We start from the raw sequence: 23,718 nt of genomic DNA, 5'->3' as shown, positions 1-23,718 counted from the left end.
TATATATATATATATATATATATATATATATATATATATACATATAAAATCCAGTTTGACTGATCTAAATAAAGATTAATACTTAAACAAGTCAATTAATGAAAAGACAAATGTTAGAAAAAAATATGATGGTCAAAAATCAGTAAAAAAATTCAAAAAATCAAATATTTTTAGATCAAATTTATTACATTTTAAAATAAGTTTTTCAAAAAATATCTGCAAACTGAATGCTTCTCAATTTTCATTTCTAATTCATTTTCATTTGTTTCAAAAATTATACAACAAAGGCATAATTACTATAAATATTATATAAAAATAATACAGTCTCTCTTCACTTTTATCTTGGCATTGCCCTTTCTTTGATCTTTAAAATACAGTTCAGGGACCACAGAAAGATGGCAGATAACAGCAGCTACAGAGGCTCCCTGAGATAGCCCACTTAGATTTCAAAAATAATACAGAGTGGGGAGTCCCAAACAGAGGGAGATAGACCCTATCGATCCAGGAAAGAATTAAGCTGAGAGAAACCAATTAAAAACAGTCCTGATGCTATAACTGGAATAGCTAAAAGTCTCGGTGCCACCACTTGAACTCACCACTTGAATACCCTGCTGCTGCCACGCCTGAATTGGTGCAGCTGGGATAGCCTACTAGTTTCAACTCACTGTAGACCCGGACACTCTGAGAGGTTTGTAATATAGGAACTTCAAAGGAAAAACTTCTTAAAAATAACACGGAAACAAGCAGTATCAATACAAAGGCTAGAAGATGACAAGAGGATCTATGACTTAAGAATAAAGAACGTGAATGAAGAGGCAGGGGTACAAACAAAGGAACTGCAAAGGCTATTCACAGAAATAATTAAGGAAAACTTAGCAAACACAGGAAAAAGAAAAGATGCTCAGATGTATGAGGCATACAGAACTCCAGCCACCTACAATCAAAACAGAACTACACCCAGGCATATAATAATCAAGATTCCAGAAATCCAATATAAGAACAGAACATTAAAAGCTGTCAGAGACAAGAAATAGATCACTTACAAGGGAAATCTCATCAGAATTACAGCAGACTTCTCCTCACACACCATCAAATCTAGAAATATGAGATTCGGTGGGGAAAAATTATCTAAGCCGTGAAAGACAATAATCTCCAGCCAAGATTGATGTATCCTGCACAACTGTCCCTAGAAATTAATGGAGAAACAAGATGCTTCCAAGATAAAGAGGAACTGGGGGAATTCGCAACCACCAATTCAACTCTACAGAGAGTACTCCAGGACACTCTACAGAGGGAGAAAGCACCAGGATTTCAGTAACAGTGGCAGAGAGGTCCCAATGAATGGAACAAAAAGTGAAATGAAGACAAACAGACAACTAATGATGGATAAAGAGCACAACAGAAATGAGGCACAGAAAGTTGGATATAATTTCTAATATAAATGGCCTAGATACACTAACTTAAGGGAAAAAAGAGAGAATCGCAGGCAGAGTGGATCAAGAGGTAGGGTCCACCAAGAGGCTCTTTATAGGAAATATAATTAACCTGAAGAAAGGTATATGGACCAAAATCAAATATGAGAAAATAGAACTCAATATGATAGGGAACCAGAGAGTAATAGGGGTAACTGGACCAGTATTTATGGATAGATTGAACACACAGGCTTTAATAAGTGAAAAAATATAACTAGAAATCCAGCCCAGGTGTCAGAAAGTTCAGAAACACTTAGGTAAATAGCAGGTTGCCCCCCCCCAATATAAAACCGTGAGTGTTGGGGAGACCCAAAAACACACAGTTCATCCTGGGGGAGTGAAAGGGGAGGAATAGTCTTAAAACAACAACAGAAGATATAAAGTCTTAAAACAAAGCTAATAGTGTATCAGGAATTAAAACCCTTTATTACTCACACCACTCTGCTTGGATGAAACTTATTCGGTCCCAATTTGTATACAAGCACTGGATCTGAGGGCACTGACAGCTGTCCCGAAGACATCAGGACATAGCACAGTGGTCATCTTTAATTTTCTATTAACTCAATCAGGATCCCTGTTTGACTTATACTGTTGTATCATGACTGATCTTAGTTAAATCTGACTTATTTGATTGCTGCTTATTATTGACAGATTTTATTCAAAACTGTTAGGTTGCTGGTATCAAGTTGAGAAGTATAGACTGAGAACTATACTGAAGATGACAATGATTCATTACAATATCCATTCTGAACTGATTACAACCTGTTTTTGCAGCTCTACACTATCTACAAAGTTGTATTTCTATTAATTCTGTTATGTAGTGATATATTCAATCACACTTTATCTGATGATATAGCCATTTCTGTTGATGATAACAAGAAACATCACAGTGACGATGGTAGAACTCCTTATACAGCAGATTTATATGTCTTTTTAGTTTTATATGTCTATAGGAATATGTTTAGTTCTGTCCTGCTTTGTTCTGTTTCTCCCTCTAATACAGAAAGGATAAAAATACATGTTAAGATTCATGCTTGTGTAAAACCTATAAACAGTTTATGAGAACTGATCTGATGACACATGATGAAATGAACAAATACTTTGAAGGAAAGAAAGGAACACTGTAGTACCCAGTGCTGATTCTGGAGTGTTATGATGTGAAATCCAGCAACATCATTAATCTTTGTTCAGAATGATTTTAATCTAATAAGTTTTGTTAGGTCTCAATATAAATGAAGATATGGATAAATGTGTACATGTCTAAGTGTATAAGATTGATAGCCATATTACTTAGTATTTGTTGGATAGTTGAACAGAACTGTTTGCAGTCTCCCTGGTTGAATTGCCATTTACATGTTCCACTTTTGTATCTCAAACAACTATCTGTGGGGGAACAATATATATATATACATTAACTAGTGATTTATTACTGTTTATTTCTTTTCTTGGAAAGTAGGTACTATTTCTGTCCGTTTTCTGTTTTGTTTTGTCTTTCTTTAAATAAAAAAAAAAAACGTAAAAAATAAAATACAGTTCAAAAAACTAAGCCTTATTCTGGGAAGATGGCAAACATAGGTGAAGACGAAGACTTTATGAACAAAAAACAAATTGCATAGGAAATATTACAGAGAATTAACAACTTCAATTACATCATATTAAAAAGCTTTTACACAGTTACAATCCACCAACAGAGTGAGAGGCAATCCAAAGAATGGCAAAAAAAAATTGCCAACTTTTCCTCCAACAAAAGACTAATAAATGGAATATATAAAAAAATTTTTAAACAAGAAGTCATATAAATCAGATCCCCAAAATTTAAAGATCCTACTCAAAAATGGGCATCTGAAATGAATAAATACCTCTCAGATGAAGTACAAACAGCAAATGAATATACAAAAAAACTGTTCAACATCATTGTTCATTCAAAAAATGAAAATGCAACACTGAGATTCTATTTCACTCCTAAAAGAATGGCTATCATCAATAAATCAACCAACAGCACATGATGGTAGAGTAGTGAGGACAAAGGAACCATTCTCTACTGCTAGTCAAACTATAAACTGGTACAAACAATATGGAAAACAGTATAGAGTTCCTTCAATAAACTAAAACTAGAGGTTCCATTTGACCCAGCTATTCCCCTTTTAGATATCTTCCCAAAGAGTTAAAAATCATGCCACAGTGATATATGAACAGTCATGTTTATAGCAGCACAGTTTCTAATAGGTGTATCTTGGAAACAGTCCATATACCCATCAACAGATGAAAGGATAGCAAAAATTAGATTTTTATATGCAATGGAGTATTACTCTGTCATAAAGAAGGATAAACTTGAAACATTTTTAGGAAATGGATGAGCCTTCAGAACAAAATGTAAAATAAATCAGACACACATTTAAATATCATATTATTTCTGTTGTGTGAGAAACCCAAAAAGTAAATAAGGACCAAAATTTCTGATAGATACTGGGCAATAGGAAGAAAATGTTCAAATGGGAAGGAGCACAAGGGAGGGAAAAACACAAGGTAGGGCATAGAGACAAAAAAAATTAAAAATATAGAACAATAGAAACAAAGTTTTACACATGAAGAGGGGAAAATTACTGAAGGGAAAGGAAGCGAATAGGAAAAAAGGAATTAAGCTATTTTATGCATAGGTACAAATTACTTATGATGAATGTGATCATTATATATGTCAAAAGTATACCAAGAAAATTAATTTACAAAAAAAGAAAACTAAGCCTTTTGTAATAGCTATCTTCATGGATGGATAGTTATTACTAATTTATACTATAAAAATGTCCATATTACTTTAATACAGTTTTGCTAAGAGCAAGAATTTGAAAGCCAAAATGTGTCAATGCACTGCCATTTGCTATAGCAAAATTAGGAAAACAAAGAGAGTTGCAAACAAAAATAAAACCATGGGATGGGTCTTTATCTACTAATATGGAACAACATCAAGGTACAGGAGATAAACAGCTTACTATGTAGCTCAGGATGGCCTTGAACTCATGCTAATCCTCCAGCCTCTGTCTCCCAAGTGCTAGGATTACAGGCATGTACCACCACATCCAGATTTCATTATCTTTCCATTTATCCAAAAATCAGAGACTTTTTGCTTAGGGTGATGGTACATACATCTCATCTCAGCACTCAGGACACTAAGGTAGACAGATCACAGTAAGTTTGAAGCTAGCCTAGGCTACATAGTGAATTTAAGGCCAGTTTGTACTACATAGCAGGACCTTGTCTCAAAAAAACAAAACCAAACAAAACCATTCTCCTTGGATTCCATTAGTGCTTCAGTATGTCCTACTATTGTATTTATTAATAAGGCAATCTAACTCAACTTTTTTTTTATTTGTCAGTACCAGGGCTTGTACTCAGTTTCTTCACAGTGAACTACATACTCAGCCTCTTATATGAGACAAGGTCTCACTAAGTTATTGAGCTGCCCAAGTGAGGTTCAAACTTGCTATCCTACTGCCTCAATCTAACAGAATGCTGCCATTACAAGTGTGCACCATCATGTCCAACTTCTCACTCAATATCACAATTATACATTACCTCATTCCAACATTACCAAGAGCTTCTTGACATAGGCAAATACTATTCTCCTAAAATCTGGTTTCTAAATTGACTAGTCTTAATTATAATTTCAGAAATTACAATCTAGAAATTTCAACCTTAATATTACTTTAAAAGTGATAAATATTTATGTATTATCATGTTGAGTTACATTCTGACAATAAATTATGTTTGAACAAGAACAACTTTATATATGGTGCCTAGAAAGGCGCAAATTCACTGACCACGTACTAAATCACATTTCATATGACTCTTAAATTACAGAAATGTATTAAACTTCATAAAGGATTATGATATGCCAATTCCTCAATTTTCTGCAATAAAAATAATGAAAACTGAAGCCAATCTGCTCAAAATCTTATGAAAGATCAGGATCACAGACAAGAATACTTAAAAGTATAAATCCTGTATTTCACTGAAATGTCAGTACCACTTTGATATCTCTGAATGGGTAAAAAGTACTGTTTAGAGTAAAAATAATTAAAAAGCAGAGCTACCATAAATCTCTAGATACATACAAAATGTTCTAGTTCCAATGTAATACTTTACACATTAGAAAATACAATGAGCTTCTGATAATTAGAATCTATTGGATCTCTAATATTAAATCTTGTACTAAATCTGATGTCCATTTTGACAAACTCTCTTTAGAAATTAATACCTGCTCTGGATCGCATGTTTAACAATGCATTTTTGTTCATGTGACTCTACACGGTCACAGGAAAATCATTCTGGGATGGAAGCAAGATGATCAAATTTCAAAGTGGCAGTTTACTTTCCACCTTCACTATAATAAAAATTGCATAAAAATGAAACAACAAACCAGACAAGGTGGCACTTATATACATTGTTAAGTATAGGTAGAGATTAATTTTGCCTAGGTATAATACATACTGCTATAGTTTTTTCAGCACTGACTATAAAAAAGTTTCTTTTATTTCCCACTGGGGACTGAAGACAGGGCCTTGGAACTGAGACACAGCCCCAGGCTAGTCTTCATTTTATATTTTGAAACAGAGTCTCACACTAAGTTGCCAAGTTACTCAGGCTAGGATTGAACTTTAATTCCCTCTAACCCTCCTGAAGAGCTAGGATTACAAACATGTAAAACCATATGCAGATGATAAATTTATCCTTGTTTTTTTATTTTTTATTAATACATTCCTGTGGTACATGACTCCTGTCATTGCAAGTATTTAGTACATGTATGTGACACATGTTCTTTTTAGGTTCCCTATCCTACTCTTCTTCCTCATTCCATCTCTTGGCAACCTTGTACCAAAAGATCTATTTCTCTATTTTCTTTTATCTATCTTTCATTTATCTAATTTATTTTTTGTTTTCTCATATAAAGGAAACTATACAGCATTTAAACCTGTGTGTATGATTTATTTCACTTAATATTATGATCTCGAGGTCTGTTTATTTTCTTACAAATGATGCAAATTCATCCATCTTTATAGCATAGTAGTAATTCACTATGTTTAACTGCTACATTGTCTTCATCCATTAATTTGTTGATGGACACACAGGCTGCTTCCAAGATTTGGCTACTATGAATTCTGTTGCTATGCACATGGATATATGTGTATCACTGAAACGTGATGCTTTTAACTCTTTGGGAATATATCTAGAAGAGAAATAGTTGGGTCAAATGGAATTTCTACTCATATTTTTTGAGGAATCTCAGATTTCCATAGTGACTGCACCAATTTACATTTCCATCAACCACATAGAAGAGTTCCCATTCTTCTGCAGTCTCTCCAGCATTTGTTATTATTACTTAATTTCTTGGCAGTAGGTATTCGTTTTAGAATAAGATGAAATCTCAGTTTTAATTTGTATTTTCTTAATGGCCAAAAATATTGAACAAATTTTCATGTATTTGCCATTTATACTTCTTTTTATTAGAAGCATCTACTAATGTCAGTACTAATGTTAGGTTTTGTATTTGGGAGGTATAACTAATTTGAATTCTTTACATATTCTAGATGTTAGTCATTTTTCTGAGAAATAGATGGCATAGACCACCACACCCAGCTTTGTGGGTGATTTCTACTTTCAATGCCCAATAATCCGATAATATAGATGGAATGATTTTGATTCTTCTGTATATAGTTAAGCATACTTTATGGACTAGTATATGGAGAAAGTTCTATGTGCTGCTGGAAGAATGTGCAATAAAGTCAAATACCCTGTAGATAACTATTATGTAAGTCTAAAGGTACAGTTCTGCTCTGATATTTCTTTGCAAATTTCTTTCTTTGGCTTATCTCTTTGCAAAAGTAAGGTATTGAAGTCACCCACTATGATTGTTTGTGTTCATTTGATCTTTTATGTGCAGCAGTGTTAGTTTTATGAAATTTGCTGCACTGACATTTGTTGCATACAGCACTACCTAGGTTCATAAACTTAATTCTTTCCACAATTTTGGTGGTACACTGAATTGGAGAACCGAATCAAATTCAAGGTAGGTTCAATGGTGACTTTATGGGGAAATTTGATTTGATTCTCGCCCAATTTGGTTTGTGACCAGAATCATGGCAAGAATTAAGTTCATGAACCAAGGTACCACTATATATATTTATAAATGTTATCTCTTCCTGTTAAATTGTTCCATTTACTAATACATAGTGATTATCTGTGCCTTTTCTGATCAGTTTGAGTTTGAAGTTTATTTTGTCTGGGAATAAAACTGCTATCCCAGCTTGCTTTTGAGTTCTTGTTGCGTGAAATATTGTTTTCTATCCTTTGATTTCTAGTTTACAAATTTCATCTTTGGCCAGGGATTTAGTTCAGCAGCATAAGTGCCTGCCTGGCAAGCACGAGGTCACAAGTTCGATCCCCAGTGCTTAAAAAAAAAAAAAAGTTTCATCTTTGATTGAGTTCTGAATTTTGATCCATTCTGCCAACTTCTGCCTTTTCACTGGGGAACTGGGGCCATTTACTTTGAGAGTTGTTACTGAAAGATACTAACCTATTTATTCTTACCACTGCATTATTTTTCTTGATGCCTTTATTTTTCCCTTTTCATTTAACTATTCACCTTGTTTGATGTATTCACTCCATCTGAGATCTTTCCTTTGTTAGATTCATTTTCTCTGTCCAAGACATTGAGTATTTTATAGAGTGCTGGTTTGATGTTCATGAATCTCTTAAGGCATTGTCTGTCACAGAAAGTCCTTACTTTTCCATCAGTTGTGAAAGATAGTTTTTCAAGATATACTAGTCTGGGTTGGAAGATGTTTTCTTCAAGCCTTGAAACACTTCAATATTTCATGACTTTTAAAAGTTTATGTTGAGAAATCAGCTATGATTCTAATAAGTTTACATTTACAAGAAACTTTATGCTTTTTTCTGACACTTTTTCAGATTCTCTTTGCTGCACATCTGAGAATTTGCCTATGATATGTCATAGGGAGCTTCTATTTTCAATGTAGTTATTTGACATTCTATGGGCTCTATGTTGAGCTCTCTCCTTATACCTGGAAAGTTTTCTGCTATGATTTCTGTAAATAGACTTTTACCACATGTGCTGTCTCATAATTTCCCTGTAACTTTAATTAACCTTAGGTTAGTCTTCTTAGCATCATTTAGTAATTGTTCAATAGATTTTTCTTCCTCCCATATCATTTTAATGCTTCTATGAGTAAATTATCATGCATTACATTTTGTCAATTTCTGAAACCTTATCTTCAAATTGGTCATTTCTGCTATTTTTGAATTTTATAGGATTCTTTATTTCTGTGACTTCTGGTTTGTGGTTTTTTGTGGCATCTTCAACAAATTTGTCACTCATATTTGGAGCCATTTTGGTTAGCTCTTCAAATAGTTGCTTCTCCAGTAATAACATTGGTTATTTTGTATGATATTTCTGCTACTATTCTATGTCATCTTTGAACTTGTCAAGTTTCTTTATATTACTTTCAATCATTTTGTACAGCACAGATTTCTGGTGTTTGTTTTGCTGTCCATCTGTGCTCCTTGGGTCTGTATTGGGGGATTTGGGATTCTTTGGGGGCATTTTGCTGTTTTATTTTTTCATGTTTTTATTTTGCACATATGTGATGAGGTTTGAGGGAAAGTAGAATGGATAAATTCTATTGTTGACATGAAGATCTCTTTAGTTACCTTCCATTTTCCAGCGATGTGTTCTTGGCTTTCTTTGTCAAAAAGTATTGTTTACTACTTAAACATACAGTGGACCCTTGACTTACAAATTGAATTTTCTTGCAAGGGCTGGCTGTAACTCAAATTGGTGGTAAGTCAAGACTATTTTTCCCATAAGAAATAAGGGAAATATCCATTTTGCTAGTAGTAATCAGAGTGATTATATAAAGCAGTGACCAAAATCACATCACAAACACACGCATCTGTGCTTAGACTGATGCATATGTATGCTTAAAAATACTCTTCTGAGCTCATGAGGCTTTGTTTACAAAGACTGAACCTCCCAAAACCCTCCTTAATCTTTTCATAATTAAAAACACTGTATAATGTGCATAATTTACAAGAAACACCAATAATTCTCCTAATATAGTCACCAAAAAGTTATAAAATGTGCCTAGTTTACCAGAAAAAACAATGTCATACTATACTCACCATTCAAGTTGACATCATTAGCTTCCAAGAAGGGAAGATGAAATGGAAGGTGTGTGGTTGTTTTTTTAAAGGAAAGTCCCTTTTCATAAGAGCATGAGGAATCTGGCTCTCTGGTGTCTTTTCTCTCCTTGGGAAAGTCTGTAGTCCATTAGGACTTGCTTTTGGCTTACTAGGTCTCAACCATTTTAGGACTAAAACCTGGTCTCAGGTTGTCTGTCTTTCTTTTAACACTTTTCTATTGTGATTTCTTTCTTTACCTTCCCTTCCTTCCTTAGCTGCTTTTATTTTTTATTTTTTTTTTTTTTAGCTTTTCAGGGGTGGGGAGCATTTGGGTAGCAGTAATCAGAGTGATTATATAAAGCACTGACCAAAATCAGATCACAAACACATACATCTGGGCTCAGACTGATGTTTATGTATCCTTACATATGCTCTTCTGAGACCATGAGTCTTTGTTTATAACCGTACAAGTAGCTGGCACTTGGACCATAACTCAAGACTTTGGTGGTAAGTTAAACCTAAAATCCCAGTTATGACGCAAGTTGTTTGTATTGTAAGCCAGTCATAACTGGAGGGCCCACTGTACTCCATTTACTTGGGTTTGATCCTGCAACTGTGTTATAAAAAGAGAATTTCTACTGGTTATAAGAGCATCAACTATTTGATCAGAGACAGAGACAGGGAGAGACACAGAGAAAAGAGAGAAAGAGATTAAAGAGAGATAAATAGGAAGTAGATAGAAGTTCAAATACTTACCCAAAATACATATTTCATTGTTTTAAAAATACTGCAACATATATACTAATTGGTTTTATTTATACTAAAATTTTATCTGAGTTCAATGAAAAAACAGATGTTATCGATTTCTTTTTTCTAAGAATCATTTTGGTCTATGTCTTGTACTATTTTTAACATAATAGTAGTGCTCGCTTGGGCAACACATATATTAACATAATAGTATACACAGCAATAACTATTGTTACACTCTTATTATTAGTTATGAAAATGCATTTTCCTAGAATCATACCATAATACCAATACAACATATCAGAACCTGTGGGACATAATGAAACTGTTCAAAGAGGGAAATTTATTGCTGCCAGTGTTCACATTAGAAAAACAAAGCAACCTAATGATGCACTTTGAGATACAAGATAAGCAAGAACACTGCAAACTCAAACCATTTAAAGAGGAAAATCATAAAGATCAGAGCAGAAATAAAATTAAGACTAAAATAAATACAAACAACCAATGAAGTGATGTAATGGTTCATATCTAGATGCCTCCTGAAAGCCTCCTCATAGGTGGAGCTTTGGAGAGGTTATTGGATGATGGGGACATAATATTCATGAGTGGTTTAGTTTACCCATATTCAGAATTTTTTGGTAGTGGTTGTTTTGTTTTGCTTTTAGACTTTTTTTTTGACACAGAGTTTTACCATATAGCCCAGTTGGTTTTGAACTGACAGCATAGCCCAGGCTGGCCTCAAATTTATAAGGTCCTCCTGCTTCAGTCTCCTGAGTGTTGGAATTACAACCATGTACCATCATACCTGGATTCAGATGTTTTTAAACTTAATTTATTTCTTTTCCTTTTTTGTAAAGAGGAATTAATAGGACAAAGAAAATTTATTAAGCTTCCTGGTTAGAAATTTGATAATCTTTATTACCAAATAGATCATTGCCTCTGCTTTTATCCCAATGTCAAAAGTAATTTTTTTAACAATTCTAGTTACCAGCATTTGACTTCACTGATTTCCAGAGAATAACTTACTTTAATATGGTGTACACCATTCAGTTTTCCAATATGCTGTTCAATGGTCCAAACACAGGAATTACATGTCATTCCCTCAACAGAGATGGTAACAGAATTCACACTAATATTTGCATCCATTTTGATTTCTTCTTTACATTCCTGTTAGAAACAATCAGTCCATTAATTTCAGCTTATTTGGATTACTTCAAAGTAATATTTTTCAATTTTACCCCTACTTCCCCCAATTGAAAATCTGCTAATAATAAATGTCAGAATTCTTTTTTACTTGCTTATGAAAAAAGTTTTCTTCACCTTTGATGAGATAAAAGGGAAGCAGTTTCCATGGCTATGCTAAATGAAAACAACATGCAATATTCAAAAATAACTAGCATTCAGAGAGTGAGTTCCTGTTTACTAAACATTTGTCCATACATAATCCAATTTAATATTGGAAGCAGACAGAATGAAGGAACAAAAATGTCAAAAATTACATAACAATTTCAGAGAGATGGACCAGAATGCACATCTCAGAGAGATGGAAAGGCAGAAGGACCTAAAGTTCAAGCTTAGACTGAGAAATTGGAACTCATGACCTTGTGATTGTCAGGCAGGCACTTATGTTGCACAGCTATATCCCTGACATACAGCACCAATTTTGAAAGTTTTTTGAGACACAATGAACATATCATATAATTTACATATTTAAAGTGTAAAATACAATACTTGTTAGTACATGCACAGACATACACAACCATCACCACAGTTAGTTTAGATCATTTTCATCATCTCAAAAAGAATTCTAAACTCCTTTATTACTTATTCACCACTCCCTAAATCCACCACCCCCAGTCGTAGGCAACCATTAAAATAGTTTCTGTCTGGGGCTGGGGATTTAGCTCAGCGGCATAAGCGCCTGTCTTGCAAGCAGGCAGTCATGAGTTCAATCCCCAGTACCGATAAAAAGGAAAAAAGACAAAAAAAATAGTTTCTGTCTATACACATTTAATCTCACAGGTATTTCATATGAAAAGAATAATGTATGGTCTTTTGTGACTGTCTTTTTTTTTTGAGGTAGCATGTTTTCAATATTTACCCATTTTGTAGCTTGAATCAATACACCATTTTTTATGACTGAAAAATATTCCATTGTATAGACATACTTCATTGTATTTATCCATTTACCAGCTGATAGGCATTTGGGTTATGTCTATTTTTTTGCTATTACATATAACAATACGATAAACATTTATTTCTCCTGAGTAATACTTAAGTGTGTACTTGATGGGTCATATAATAACTGTTTTAATTTCCAGACTGTTTTCCAAAGCAGCTGTACTATTTCATATTCCCACTACCACTGTATGAGGAATCCAATTTCTCTACCTCCTCAGGGCTGGGGATTTAGCTCAGCGGCCTAAGCACCTGCCTTGCAAGTGAGCGGTCACGAGTTCGATCCCTGGTACCGATATTAAAAAAAAGAAAGAAAATACAGCTTTAATCTCTACCTCCTCACCAAACCTTATTATCTCAGTTTTTATTCTAGATATCCTAATGGTATGAAGCAGTATCACATTTGATTTCTATTTCCCTAAGTACTAATGACTTCAAGCATCTTTGCATGTGTTTATTGATAATTTATATTTCTTGAAGTTTTGTGGGATTTGGGCAGGATACTGGGGATACAGCACCAAAGCATGTGCTTTATCACAAAGCTACAGCTTCAGCACCCAAAGACATGTTAATTCGAGTCTTTTATTGTCTTTAATAAAATTCTTTTTTAGTTCCAAGAGTTCTTGATATATTCTGCATATTAACTTATCAAATATGAATTACAAATATTTTCACCTATTCTGACAAGTCTTTCCACTCTCTTGAGAGTGTCTTTTGATGTACAAGTTTTTAAAATTCTGATCACAAACAATTTATCTATTTTTGTTGCCTCTATGCAAATTTTTTATTTTTCTATTTAAAGAAAAAGGAAATAAAAAATAGGAAAAAAGGTAGAATACAGAATTTTAAAAAATTAACATCATAAAATCGCTAGTTGATACATTACATATTGTCATCTTAAAAATAGTTATTAAAGTTACAAAATCAAAGCAGAAAAAGTGGCTAGACACAAACAATGACAAAGCAAACCCTTCTGTTCAATTATCTAACAGAAACTTAGTAATATGGTCATCTATCTTACACATTATACATACCGTTATATCCCTTAGAGCACTTTCTTTCCCTTTCACTTTTACAATATCTACTCTAACTTTTGGATCTTATTACTGTCAGTTTTTATTATTTTTTACACTAGAGAGACAATGTGATATTTACTAATTTGAGTCTTGTTTACTTCACTAATAAGGATATTCTCAAGTTGTCTCCATTTACCTATAAAGGCCTTGAGATCATCCTTTTTATAGCTGAGTAGTATTCCATTATATAAAAACACCACATCTTTTTCATCCACTTGCTATCGCAAATTGTACTACTATGAACACGGGTGCACACATATCACTATGACATGACCTTTTCAAATTTTCTGGGAAAATAACCAGAGGGGAATAGCTGGATTGAATGGAACTTCTAATCCTAGTTTGTTGAGGAATCTCCATACTGATTTGCACAGTGGTTGCACCAGTCTGCACTCCCACCAACAGTGGAGAGGTGTTCTTTTTTCCCCACACCCTCACCAACATTTGTTATCAGTTGACTTTTGGATGGCGGCCATTCTTTCTGAGGTGAGATGAAATCTCAATGCTGTTTAGCAAAGGCAGTTTTGGGAAACAAAGGCAAGACAAGAGGCATCTCAATTCCTGACTTGAAAATATACCACAAAGCCACAATAATAAAATCAGCATGGTACTGGCAAAGAAATAGACCTGATGATCAATGGAACAGATTAGAAGATACAAACACTACTACAAAGACACTCAGCTACCTGATATTTGAGAAAGGGGCTAAATATGCTCACTGGGAAAAAAGATAGCCTCTTTAATAAATTGTGTTGGAAAAACTGGCTTTCCACATGTCAAAGACTGAAAATAGACCCATGCCCATCACCATATACTAAATTAAAGTCAAAATGGATCAAGGATCTAAATATTAAAACAGAAACACTAAATCTCCTGGAGGACAAGGCAGGTAGAAATCTTGGGAGACATAGAGGCAGGCAGAGAATTCATGAATAAAATGCAAACCACACAGGAAATACTTCAAAGAATCAACAACTGGGATGTCATATTACTAAAAAATTTTTGCACTTCTAAAGAAATCACCCACACAGTGAAAAGGAAACCCAAAGAATAGGAAAGAATTTTAGCCAACAATCACTCAGACAAAAGACTTATATCCAGAATATATAAAGAATTGAAAAACATCAAGCTCCCCAAATTCAAAGACCCTCTCCAAAAATGGGCATCAGAGATGAACATACAGTTCTCAGATGAAGATATACAAACGGCAAATAAATATATGAAGAAATGTTCACCATCACTGGTCATTTGAGAAATACAAATTAAAACAGCAAATTTTTAAATACAGAAACTTTTAACATGTTCACACTAAGCCTGTAATGCATAACTCACTGCCTGGCAACTTTGAACCACCAGTGGTTTGTACATGTCCACAGGAAGTTCAAGCCAACAGAAGGTGTTAAAAGACTGAAAGAAAAATTTATCCCTAGGCCTACCTCTCTTGGTTTTAATTTCAACTACAACTACTTCTTAAATATTTTTAATGTACACTGTGACTAGATCTGAAAAAGATTCACAATTATGAATATATTCAGATTATTGGCCATGAGCCAGGCATGATGGCACATGCCTTTAATACCAGCACTTGGGATGCTGAGGCACAAGGATCACTGTGAGTTAAAGGTCAGCCTGAACTACACAATGAGATTCTGTCTCAAAAAAACTGACTTTTAAAGTTACACCTATTCCAAATACAGCAGCTAATAATTTAGGGAGTTCCAGGAAGATGGCAAAGTGTTGAATAGCAGAGAAATAGCCTCTCTGGGGATTTGTTGTTCAGATGCTGGACTACAGCAACATGAGGAAGAAAAGAAGAAGTGTAGTGGTTGCCTAGGAATAAGCAAGGACATTAATCAACAAGGACAATCCACAGGGAGAGTGAAGAGAAACTTCAACAAAGAAGGAGGTCGCAAGTGGTGTTTTCTCCCTAAGTCCTGACTCACTGCATGGGAAGTGCAGCCCAAACCTGCAGATGAACATTGACTACTAGTGACCACAGAGGTCTGCATAGAAAAATGTACCAGTAAACCAGAACAGGGGACATAGTGGACTGCAGTAGCTGGTGAGTTATTCCATTCCAGATATTTTCCAAGAGACTGATATTCTCCAAGAGACTGATTGGCTGATAGCCACTTTGGAGAGGGCCAACTGAACTTATAACACAGACCAATTGCTGCCTCCTTCTAGTGGCTCCCAGTGTCAGGGTGAAGGGGAAGTGCATTGAAACCTGCAAGGGCCCAGGCTTAAGCCAACAGGAATCACATAGTGTTGCAGGCTGATTAATCAATTTATATAGCCTCAAAGCCATAAAGCAGCCTAAATTTCGGTAGAACTAAAAGTGCAGGTTTGCTGAAATTATCCACTATCCTGCTGTAAATCTACTGCTGGCTTGCTGGGATTCAGAAACATGGATCTGGTCTTTCTCTGCCCAATTGATCTACCAGTAACAGCAGAGACACACTTTGAAGTGGACATTTTTTTTCTTCTTCTCTTAATTTTGTTCTTGTTTGGCTTTATTTTCTTTTTTATTGATTGTTTTTCTATATGAGTATGAGTATTGTTTCTAGTTTTTTGTTGCTATTGTTTTGTTTTTTTCTTTATATTTCTTCCTTCTCTTTTTCCCTGCTGTCTTTTTCATCAGTTTCCCAAATTTTGTGCAATCTTCCTTTATCATGCAGTCTCGCTTCAATCACTTCCTCTTGCTCCATTTTTTTCCACTGACACCTTTTAAATTTTTTCCTCTGGGGGTGAAATTGACATTTAAGGACATACATATTTACTGTAAACAATTTTTTGGTTTTAGATTTTATAATATAATCACAAATATACTTTATACAGTGAAAGGTAATAAATAGTTACCAGAGTTTTTCATTTATTAGACTGTTTGATGCTATTATTGTTGCTGATTAACTACTTTAGTTAATGTGACAAAATTGTTCTAATCAATTGTTATTCCTGGTATGCTAACACTGAGATTGAAAAGGTCATAAATAATACTATAGAGCACTGTCAAAGAAACAAGGGCTAGGCCAAATAGGAAGCAACTTCTCATCACCAATAAATTTAAAAGGTAGAATCTTATAACAGACTCAAAACCCAAACCCAGCTATACTTGGAATACATCTCTGAAAATTAGTTATTTCCTAAGGGTTGTAAATACAAGCAATAATGCTACTTGCCATAAACAAGCATCAACCCAGGAATTAAATGTTTAAATAAAATACAAATGAGAAGACAATTAACCAGGGCTAGGGATTTAGCTCAGCGGCATAAGCACCTGCCCTGCAAGCAGGCAGTCGTGAGTTCGATCCCCAGTACCGATAAAAAGGAAAAAGACCAAAAAAAAAAAAAAAAAAAAAAAAAAAGAAGACAATTAACCAACCTGTGACCCCACATTTGCAGCTTACCAAAGACAAATCCAAGGGGAAAACCCACTTTTTGGGCCTCCTTCTGTCTCTCTTAGACAAAAGTTTTCTTTCTGTGAATAAACTCTTTCTACTCTTAAGAAAAAAAGGCAGGGGGCAATGAGATGAAATAATCCTAAAGACACGCAGTTGGATCTTCTAAAGTGGTAACACCAGAACTACTAACAAAGAACATGAATTAGGCTCTAGGAAAAACAAAATCAAATCAGAAATAATTCCTCAGGTAACTACAAAGATAGTAACCATAATGAAAAACATTGTTAGTGACTTTAGATCACAGATTTTTAAAAATAGAAAAATACATAAAGATTTTTATAAATAGAAAAGCTTAGGAAAATGATGTTAACTATGAATGCCTAGCAGAGGAAAAAATGGAATCCATGAAACATATTCAAATAGATATTAGGAGATTTAAAAAATCCATTGAAAATATATGAGCAGAATAAGCCAATGAGAGGACAAAGTATCAGATACAGAAGACGGGTGTGAGTTTAGCAATCGTGAAAAGAAAGATTTTGTAAAAATAACAAGGGACTTTGAAATAGCAACCCAAATGATACAAAGAATAGATAATACAAAGAATAATATAAGATTCACAGGAGTCAAAAAAGCAGGAGATATTACAAATGACATTTAAAAACTGTTCACAGAAGCAACAGAAAATGTCCCAAAAATGGAAAAAAAATTCACTAAAGATGAGTAACATATAAACAATTCTAATTGCTCATAATCAAAACAAATCTACCCCAAGGAATATAATAAGCAAAACTCTGGAAATTAAAAAAAAAATTTAAAAAAAAACAGAATACTAAACTGTGTTAGAGAAATAAATCAAATCACTTATAAACAAGAGCCTATCAGAATCACAGTAGACTTCTCAACACAAACCATCAAGTCAAGGAGAGCTTGGAAAAGGAATTTTGAGCCCAAAAGAAACAACCTCCAGGGCCCTTCCAGGGGAAGAACCACCAGCGGCTCCTGAGATCCACACCATGTTGGAACTTAGAACCCTGGGAAACCAAGCAAGCAGCTCCCCTCTCTGGTATGCAGCTGTGGTGTGACAGACTGTGGCTCTTCCAGGGGGAGAACCACCAGTGTCTTCTGAGATCCATGCCATGTTGGAACTTAGGATCCTGGGAAACCAAGCAAGCACCTCCCCTCCCTGGTAAGCGGCTGTGGTGTGGCTGGCTGTGGCCCTGCCTGGGGGAGAACCACCAGCGTCTCCTGAGATCCGCACCATATTGGAACTTAGGACGCTGGGAAAATAAGCAACCAGCCTGCCTCCCTGCTAAGCAATAGTGAACCTACTGGTGAATGGCCTAGAGTCATATATCCCACTTGCCCTACCCCCCTTCCCCTGTCCCACAGTTAGCAAATGGGAACCAGAAAATCTGAGCATCTCTTGGGAGGTTGACCATAGCAAATAAGGGGGATTTTCTTCTACCATCTCTTTTAAGGCAAGTATTTTTATTACTGTTTTGCTTTATTCTGATTAATGGTACTGCTCTATTCAATATTCTGTTTTGATAAGTTCCATAATGTTGTGTATTTCATTTTATTTGATATATGTGATTGAAAGAACAACTACTGTAAAGATAACGAAATATACTGTGATACCTATTACTGTGATCCTGGTAACCTGCTGTGAAGTTCTGTACCAATTTCACTACATGGTCTCAGTTTCTGTCTTGTTCTGTTGTATTTTACTACTTTCAAAATAAAAAAAAGAAACAGCCTGCAACCCAGATTGATGTAGCCTGCAAAACTATCTTTAAAAATTGATGGAGAGGTCAGGAATTATGGTACATGTCTGTAATCCCAGCACTTAGAAGGCTGAAGCAGGAGGATCACTGTGAGTTATAGACCAGTCTGGGCTACACAGTGAGATATTGTTTCAAAAAAATTGATGGAAAAATAAGATATTTCCATGAAAAATAATACCTGAAAAAATTCAAAATCACCAACCCAACATTCCAAAATGCTTTGAAGAAAGCACTGCAGAAAGAGATTACAAAGACTAAAACTCTATGAACCCCAACTGAATGATCAACCAGGCAAGGCAAGCAATTAAACAGAGACAAAAGACAGAGCATCAAAAAGAAGAAAATAACAGGACAAGGATAAGTCAATACGTATCAGTTATAACCATCAATGTTAATGGTCTCAATTCACTAATTAAAAGAAACAAACTGGTAGAATGAATCAAGAAGCAAGATCCAGAATCATGAGATCTGCCTCTGCCTGCCAAGTGCCACCACCAGAAGGGCCCTTCTTCCGTGCACCCGGTGTAGGTCGAGGGAGACAGACAGATCCACCTCTGCCTGCTGTGTGCCGCTACCAAAAGGCCACGTCCTTCAGGTGGCCAACATGGACAGGGAGAACCGACACATCTGCCTCCACCCTCAGGGAGCTTCCACCAGAAGGCTCCTTCCTGTAGGTAGCCAGCAGGAGCAGGCACACAACCAAGTAAGCCCTGTGCATCTGTGGCCCACCACTAGAGGCCCTTGGTTTCCTCAGGCAGCCATCATCCACTAGCAGAATCAGACAAACACACTCCTATGTGTCTGCTACCATCAAAGGAGTCCCAGTGTAGACACACAGGCTGAGAGAAGCAGCCCCACCTCCATGCACCCCTGATCATCAGAAAAGCCTTAGTGTAGCTGCATAAGTCTAGAGAAGCCTGCTCCAACCCCTGCTATCTCCCAGTAAATCTGGAATTATAGGAACCCAGGTACCTGTCTCATCTTGTTAGACTGCCTAGGGGCAGCTAACACAGGAAGTGCCTGGGGCCCCACAACCAGCTTCTTGGGAGGAACCCAGGAGAATGTCAAGACAAAGGAGCAAAAGGCAAACTGAGGCCTCTACCCCACACAGAATAAGTCTGGGAGATACAGTCATGGAAGAAAATAGAAGTAACACACCTGAAATCTCTGAGATGATAGCAACTGAAGTAAGGAAACAACTTCATGAGATTGTAAAAGCAGTCAAATCAGAAATAATGTGTCAGATAAAAGAAGAAATTACAAACATACTGAAAGAATTGTTCAGTGGGTCTAAAGAAGACAGAGACAATAAAGAAGAGCCTAGGAAAATGATGGAAACCTTGAATGAATGTAGAATGTAGACAGGAATTACAATGCATGAAACAGATTCAAAGGGAGATGCAGGAAATTAAAAATTCAATCGAAAGCTGGAAAAACTGCTTGAAAGAGACTGAAAATACACTTTCAGAGCTTAAAGACAGGATTGCAGCTAGTGATCCTGAAAGGAAACATCTCTTAAAAATAACATGGAATCAGGAAATAACACCCCAACAGCTGCAAGATGATGTGAAGAAGCATAACTTAAGAGTGATGGGTGGGGACTGAGAATTTAGCTCAGCGGCATAAACACCTGCCTTGTAAGCATGCAGTCATGAGTTTGATCCCCGGTACCCAAAAAGAAAAAAAAAAAAAGAGTCATAGGTGTAGGTGAAGAAGCAGGAGTCAACACAAATGAAATTAAAAGGCTATTTACAGAAATAATACCAGAAAACTTCCCAAACATGGGAAATGGGTCTGGCATGCAGGTAAGTGAGGCATATAGGACTCCAAAGTAAAGCTACATTCAGACATATAATAATCAAGATCCAGAAATTCAGCCCAAGAAAAGAATATTAAAACCTATTACAAAAAAGAAACACAGGGATCACCTGTAAAGGGAAACCAGTCAAAATCACTGCAGACTTATCAACACAAACCATCAAGTCAAGAAGAGTTTGGAGTGAAACGTTTCAAACTCTGAAAGAAAACAACTTCCAATTCAGATTGATGTACCCTGCAACATTATCTTTCAAAATTGATAGAGAAATAAGATGTCCATGATAAAGAACTACTGAAGGAATTCATGACTATCAAACCAACTTTATAGAGAGTGCTAAAGGCTATTCTAGAAAGAAAGATGGCCATGGTTCCAGGAACAGTAGCAGAGGAGAACTGTCAAACAACAGAGGCAATTGAATGAAGGGGGAAAGTGGAGGGCCAACAACAGGATAGCATGGCAGAGACAAATTAATGTATGCTGGCTGTAGCCATTAATGTAGATGGCCTCAGTTCAGCAACAAAAAGAAACACAGGGAGAGTGGATCAAGAAACAAAATTCATCAATGTACTGTATACAAGAAACACATTTAACTGGAAAGGAAATTCATGGACTGAAAATTATAGGAGAGAAAACAATTGTTCCATGTGACAGGAGACCAGAAAAAAAGCAAGGGTAACTTGCCCATCAAACACAGAATGGATAATAAATATATGATATTTTCAGGCAGTGGAAAGCTACCCAGTTACAAAGTAGAATAATATCAAGGCTCTTGTACATAAATGGATGTGACTGGACATCACATTCGTGGGTCAAACAGTTTGAACTCATATGCGTGAACCCAAGCATAAGAAACAGAAGGAGTTAATGGAATCCAAAAGCAAAATAGTTATTGTAAGAGTGATAGGAAATACCTGGGAGGGAAAGGTGGTAACTACTGTTAATTTCTTATTGGCTTGTCTTGCACTGTTTATTGTTTTTACAATTTTTGTTAGATTTGGTTTTGTTCTGTCTTGTTTTGTTAGATTTTACTTTGATGGTATGGGCAGCTATTTTGAACATAATGGGATGCATTATGGAATTCATGGTTGGTTTCCTGTTATATTGTTTTTAAGTCTTACAATGCTTTCATTTGTTTGTTCAATTGGTTTTACTCTGTTTTGTTTGTTTGATTTTATTATGTGTGATAGTATAGTTATTTTAAAGAAAATGAGACATTATGGTAGCCATTGCTGATTTACTATAATCTTGAAGTCCTACCATACTTTTTGTTCTTATGTTTTGACTAGTTCTATCCTGTTGTGTTTTATTTGATTTTATTATGTGTAATGATATAGCCAACTTTTTGAGGAAACTTAGATATTATAGTAGCCATTGTTCATTTCCTATTATTTGGTTTAGAAGTCTTGTAATGCTTTCATTCTTTTTAATGGTTTTATACTATATTTTCATGTTTGATATTAGTGTATGTGAAGGTATACTCAACTCTTTTGAAGAAAAGAGACATTATGGTAGCTACAGTTGATGTTCGGTTGTCTGGTTGTAAGGTGCTATGTTGCTTGCATTGTTCTGTTCCAACTTGCTTTGTTCTGTTCTCTTTTGTTTTATTCTCTTTAAAATAAAAATCTAAAAATGAAGCAAGATCCAACAATACACTGCACACAAGAAACACATTTAACTCAAAAATACATTCATAGATTGAAAGTCTAAGGACAGAAATCAATACTTCATATGCCAGAAACCTGAAAAAAAGCAGGGGTACCTATTCTGTGCAGAAAAAGTAATTTCAAGCTAAGACTGACTAATAAAGACAAAGAAAGTCACTATATCCATTTAAATGTAACAATCAAAGAGTGAGAGATGACATTCATACATATATATGCACCAAATAACAGCACATGCAACTATATAAGACAAATATTAACAAACATTAAAAATCAAATAAGCGCAAATTCCCTATGATGTGATTGTTATATATACTTAAAATGTATGAATAAACTTAATTTAAAACATTAAAAAGATATACTATTGGCACGATGAAAAATGTGTGTTTTATATAACAGAGTACCACTGTTCCATAAAGAAAAATAAACTTGATACATTTTTAGCTAAATGGATGTGCCTTGAGATCATACTCTTAAGTGCAATAAAGTAAACACATGTTAAAATACTATGTTTTTTCTCTGGTATGAGAACCCAAAAGTGTAAATAAGGACCAAAATGTATAATAGACACTGGGAAATGGGGAAAAAATGTTCAAATGAGAAAGGAAACAGGCAGTGGAGAGGGGAAACAAAAAGAAAGGACTAAAAAAAAGAATTAAAAAAATGGAAACAAAGCTTTTGTCAATAAGGAAAAGAAGAGGGTTTAAAGGGAAGGGAAGGTGATGGGAAAAAAGAAAAAGCAAGATATATTATGTACAGATACAAATTTCCTATGATGAATGTTACAACTATACACACCTAAAATGTACCAATACAATAAAAAAGCAAAAGAAATTCAGTTATATTCATTCAGTCTTAAGAAATTAAAGTATTATTATATATTGCCTGCTTTTTGTTTTTAATCTCTTGAAGCAGCCATTCTTCTAAATCAAAAAGTCATGACCTCTATTTTGCCACACTGTCAAAGATTTTCACCTTATGGCAATCCATGACTTGCAAACAAACTGTACAGAAAAACAAGCTGCCACTGAAAAATTCTAGCTTACTTCATCTAGCACAGAGGAGCAGTTACTAGTAGAATGAATCAGAATCTTTGAATGAAATATAATTCAGTAAAGGAAATCGTACAACTAAATTAATTTATTTTTTATATTAAAGAGAATAAAACCAGACAGAATAAAACCAATCAAAACAAAACAAAAGCAGAACTTCAAAACAGGATAATAGGAAATCAATCATTGTTACCATAAAGCTTCTTGGTATCTTCAAAATTGCTGCCCATACCATCAGACATAATAAAATCAAACAAAACAGAACACAGTAAAATCAATTGAAACAAAACATCAAATAAAACAAGACAATAAAATGAAACAAAACAGTAAGA

At 34.9% G+C, this 23,718-nt stretch overlaps 1 protein-coding gene across 4 annotated transcripts in view; it reads right to left on the bottom strand.

Moving 5' to 3' along the window:
• Positions 1-23,718, bottom strand: part of Atp7a (ATPase copper transporting alpha) — a 244,070-nt gene that overhangs the window by 156,321 nt on the left and 64,031 nt on the right. For 3 of the 4 annotated variants that reach the window (XM_063246120.1, XM_063246119.1, XM_023565589.2), the window contains one exon: positions 11,439-11,579. The exons of the other annotated variant lie outside the window; for it this stretch is intronic. In XM_063246120.1, the coding sequence (XP_063102190.1) occupies positions 11,439-11,558 (120 nt within the window). In that variant the 5' untranslated portion in view covers positions 11,559-11,579. The remainder of the gene's footprint in view (positions 1-11,438; positions 11,580-23,718) is intronic. 4 annotated transcript variants of the gene reach the window in all.

Source organism: Cavia porcellus, unplaced genomic scaffold (assembly GCF_034190915.1).
Source record: "Cavia porcellus strain 051 isolate PalLab524CR breed Dunkin Hartley unplaced genomic scaffold, mCavPor4.1 scaffold_3, whole genome shotgun sequence".
NCBI classification, from domain to species: Eukaryota; Metazoa; Chordata; class Mammalia; order Rodentia; family Caviidae; genus Cavia; species Cavia porcellus.
This window is presented reverse-complemented; position numbering and strand designations above follow the sequence as displayed.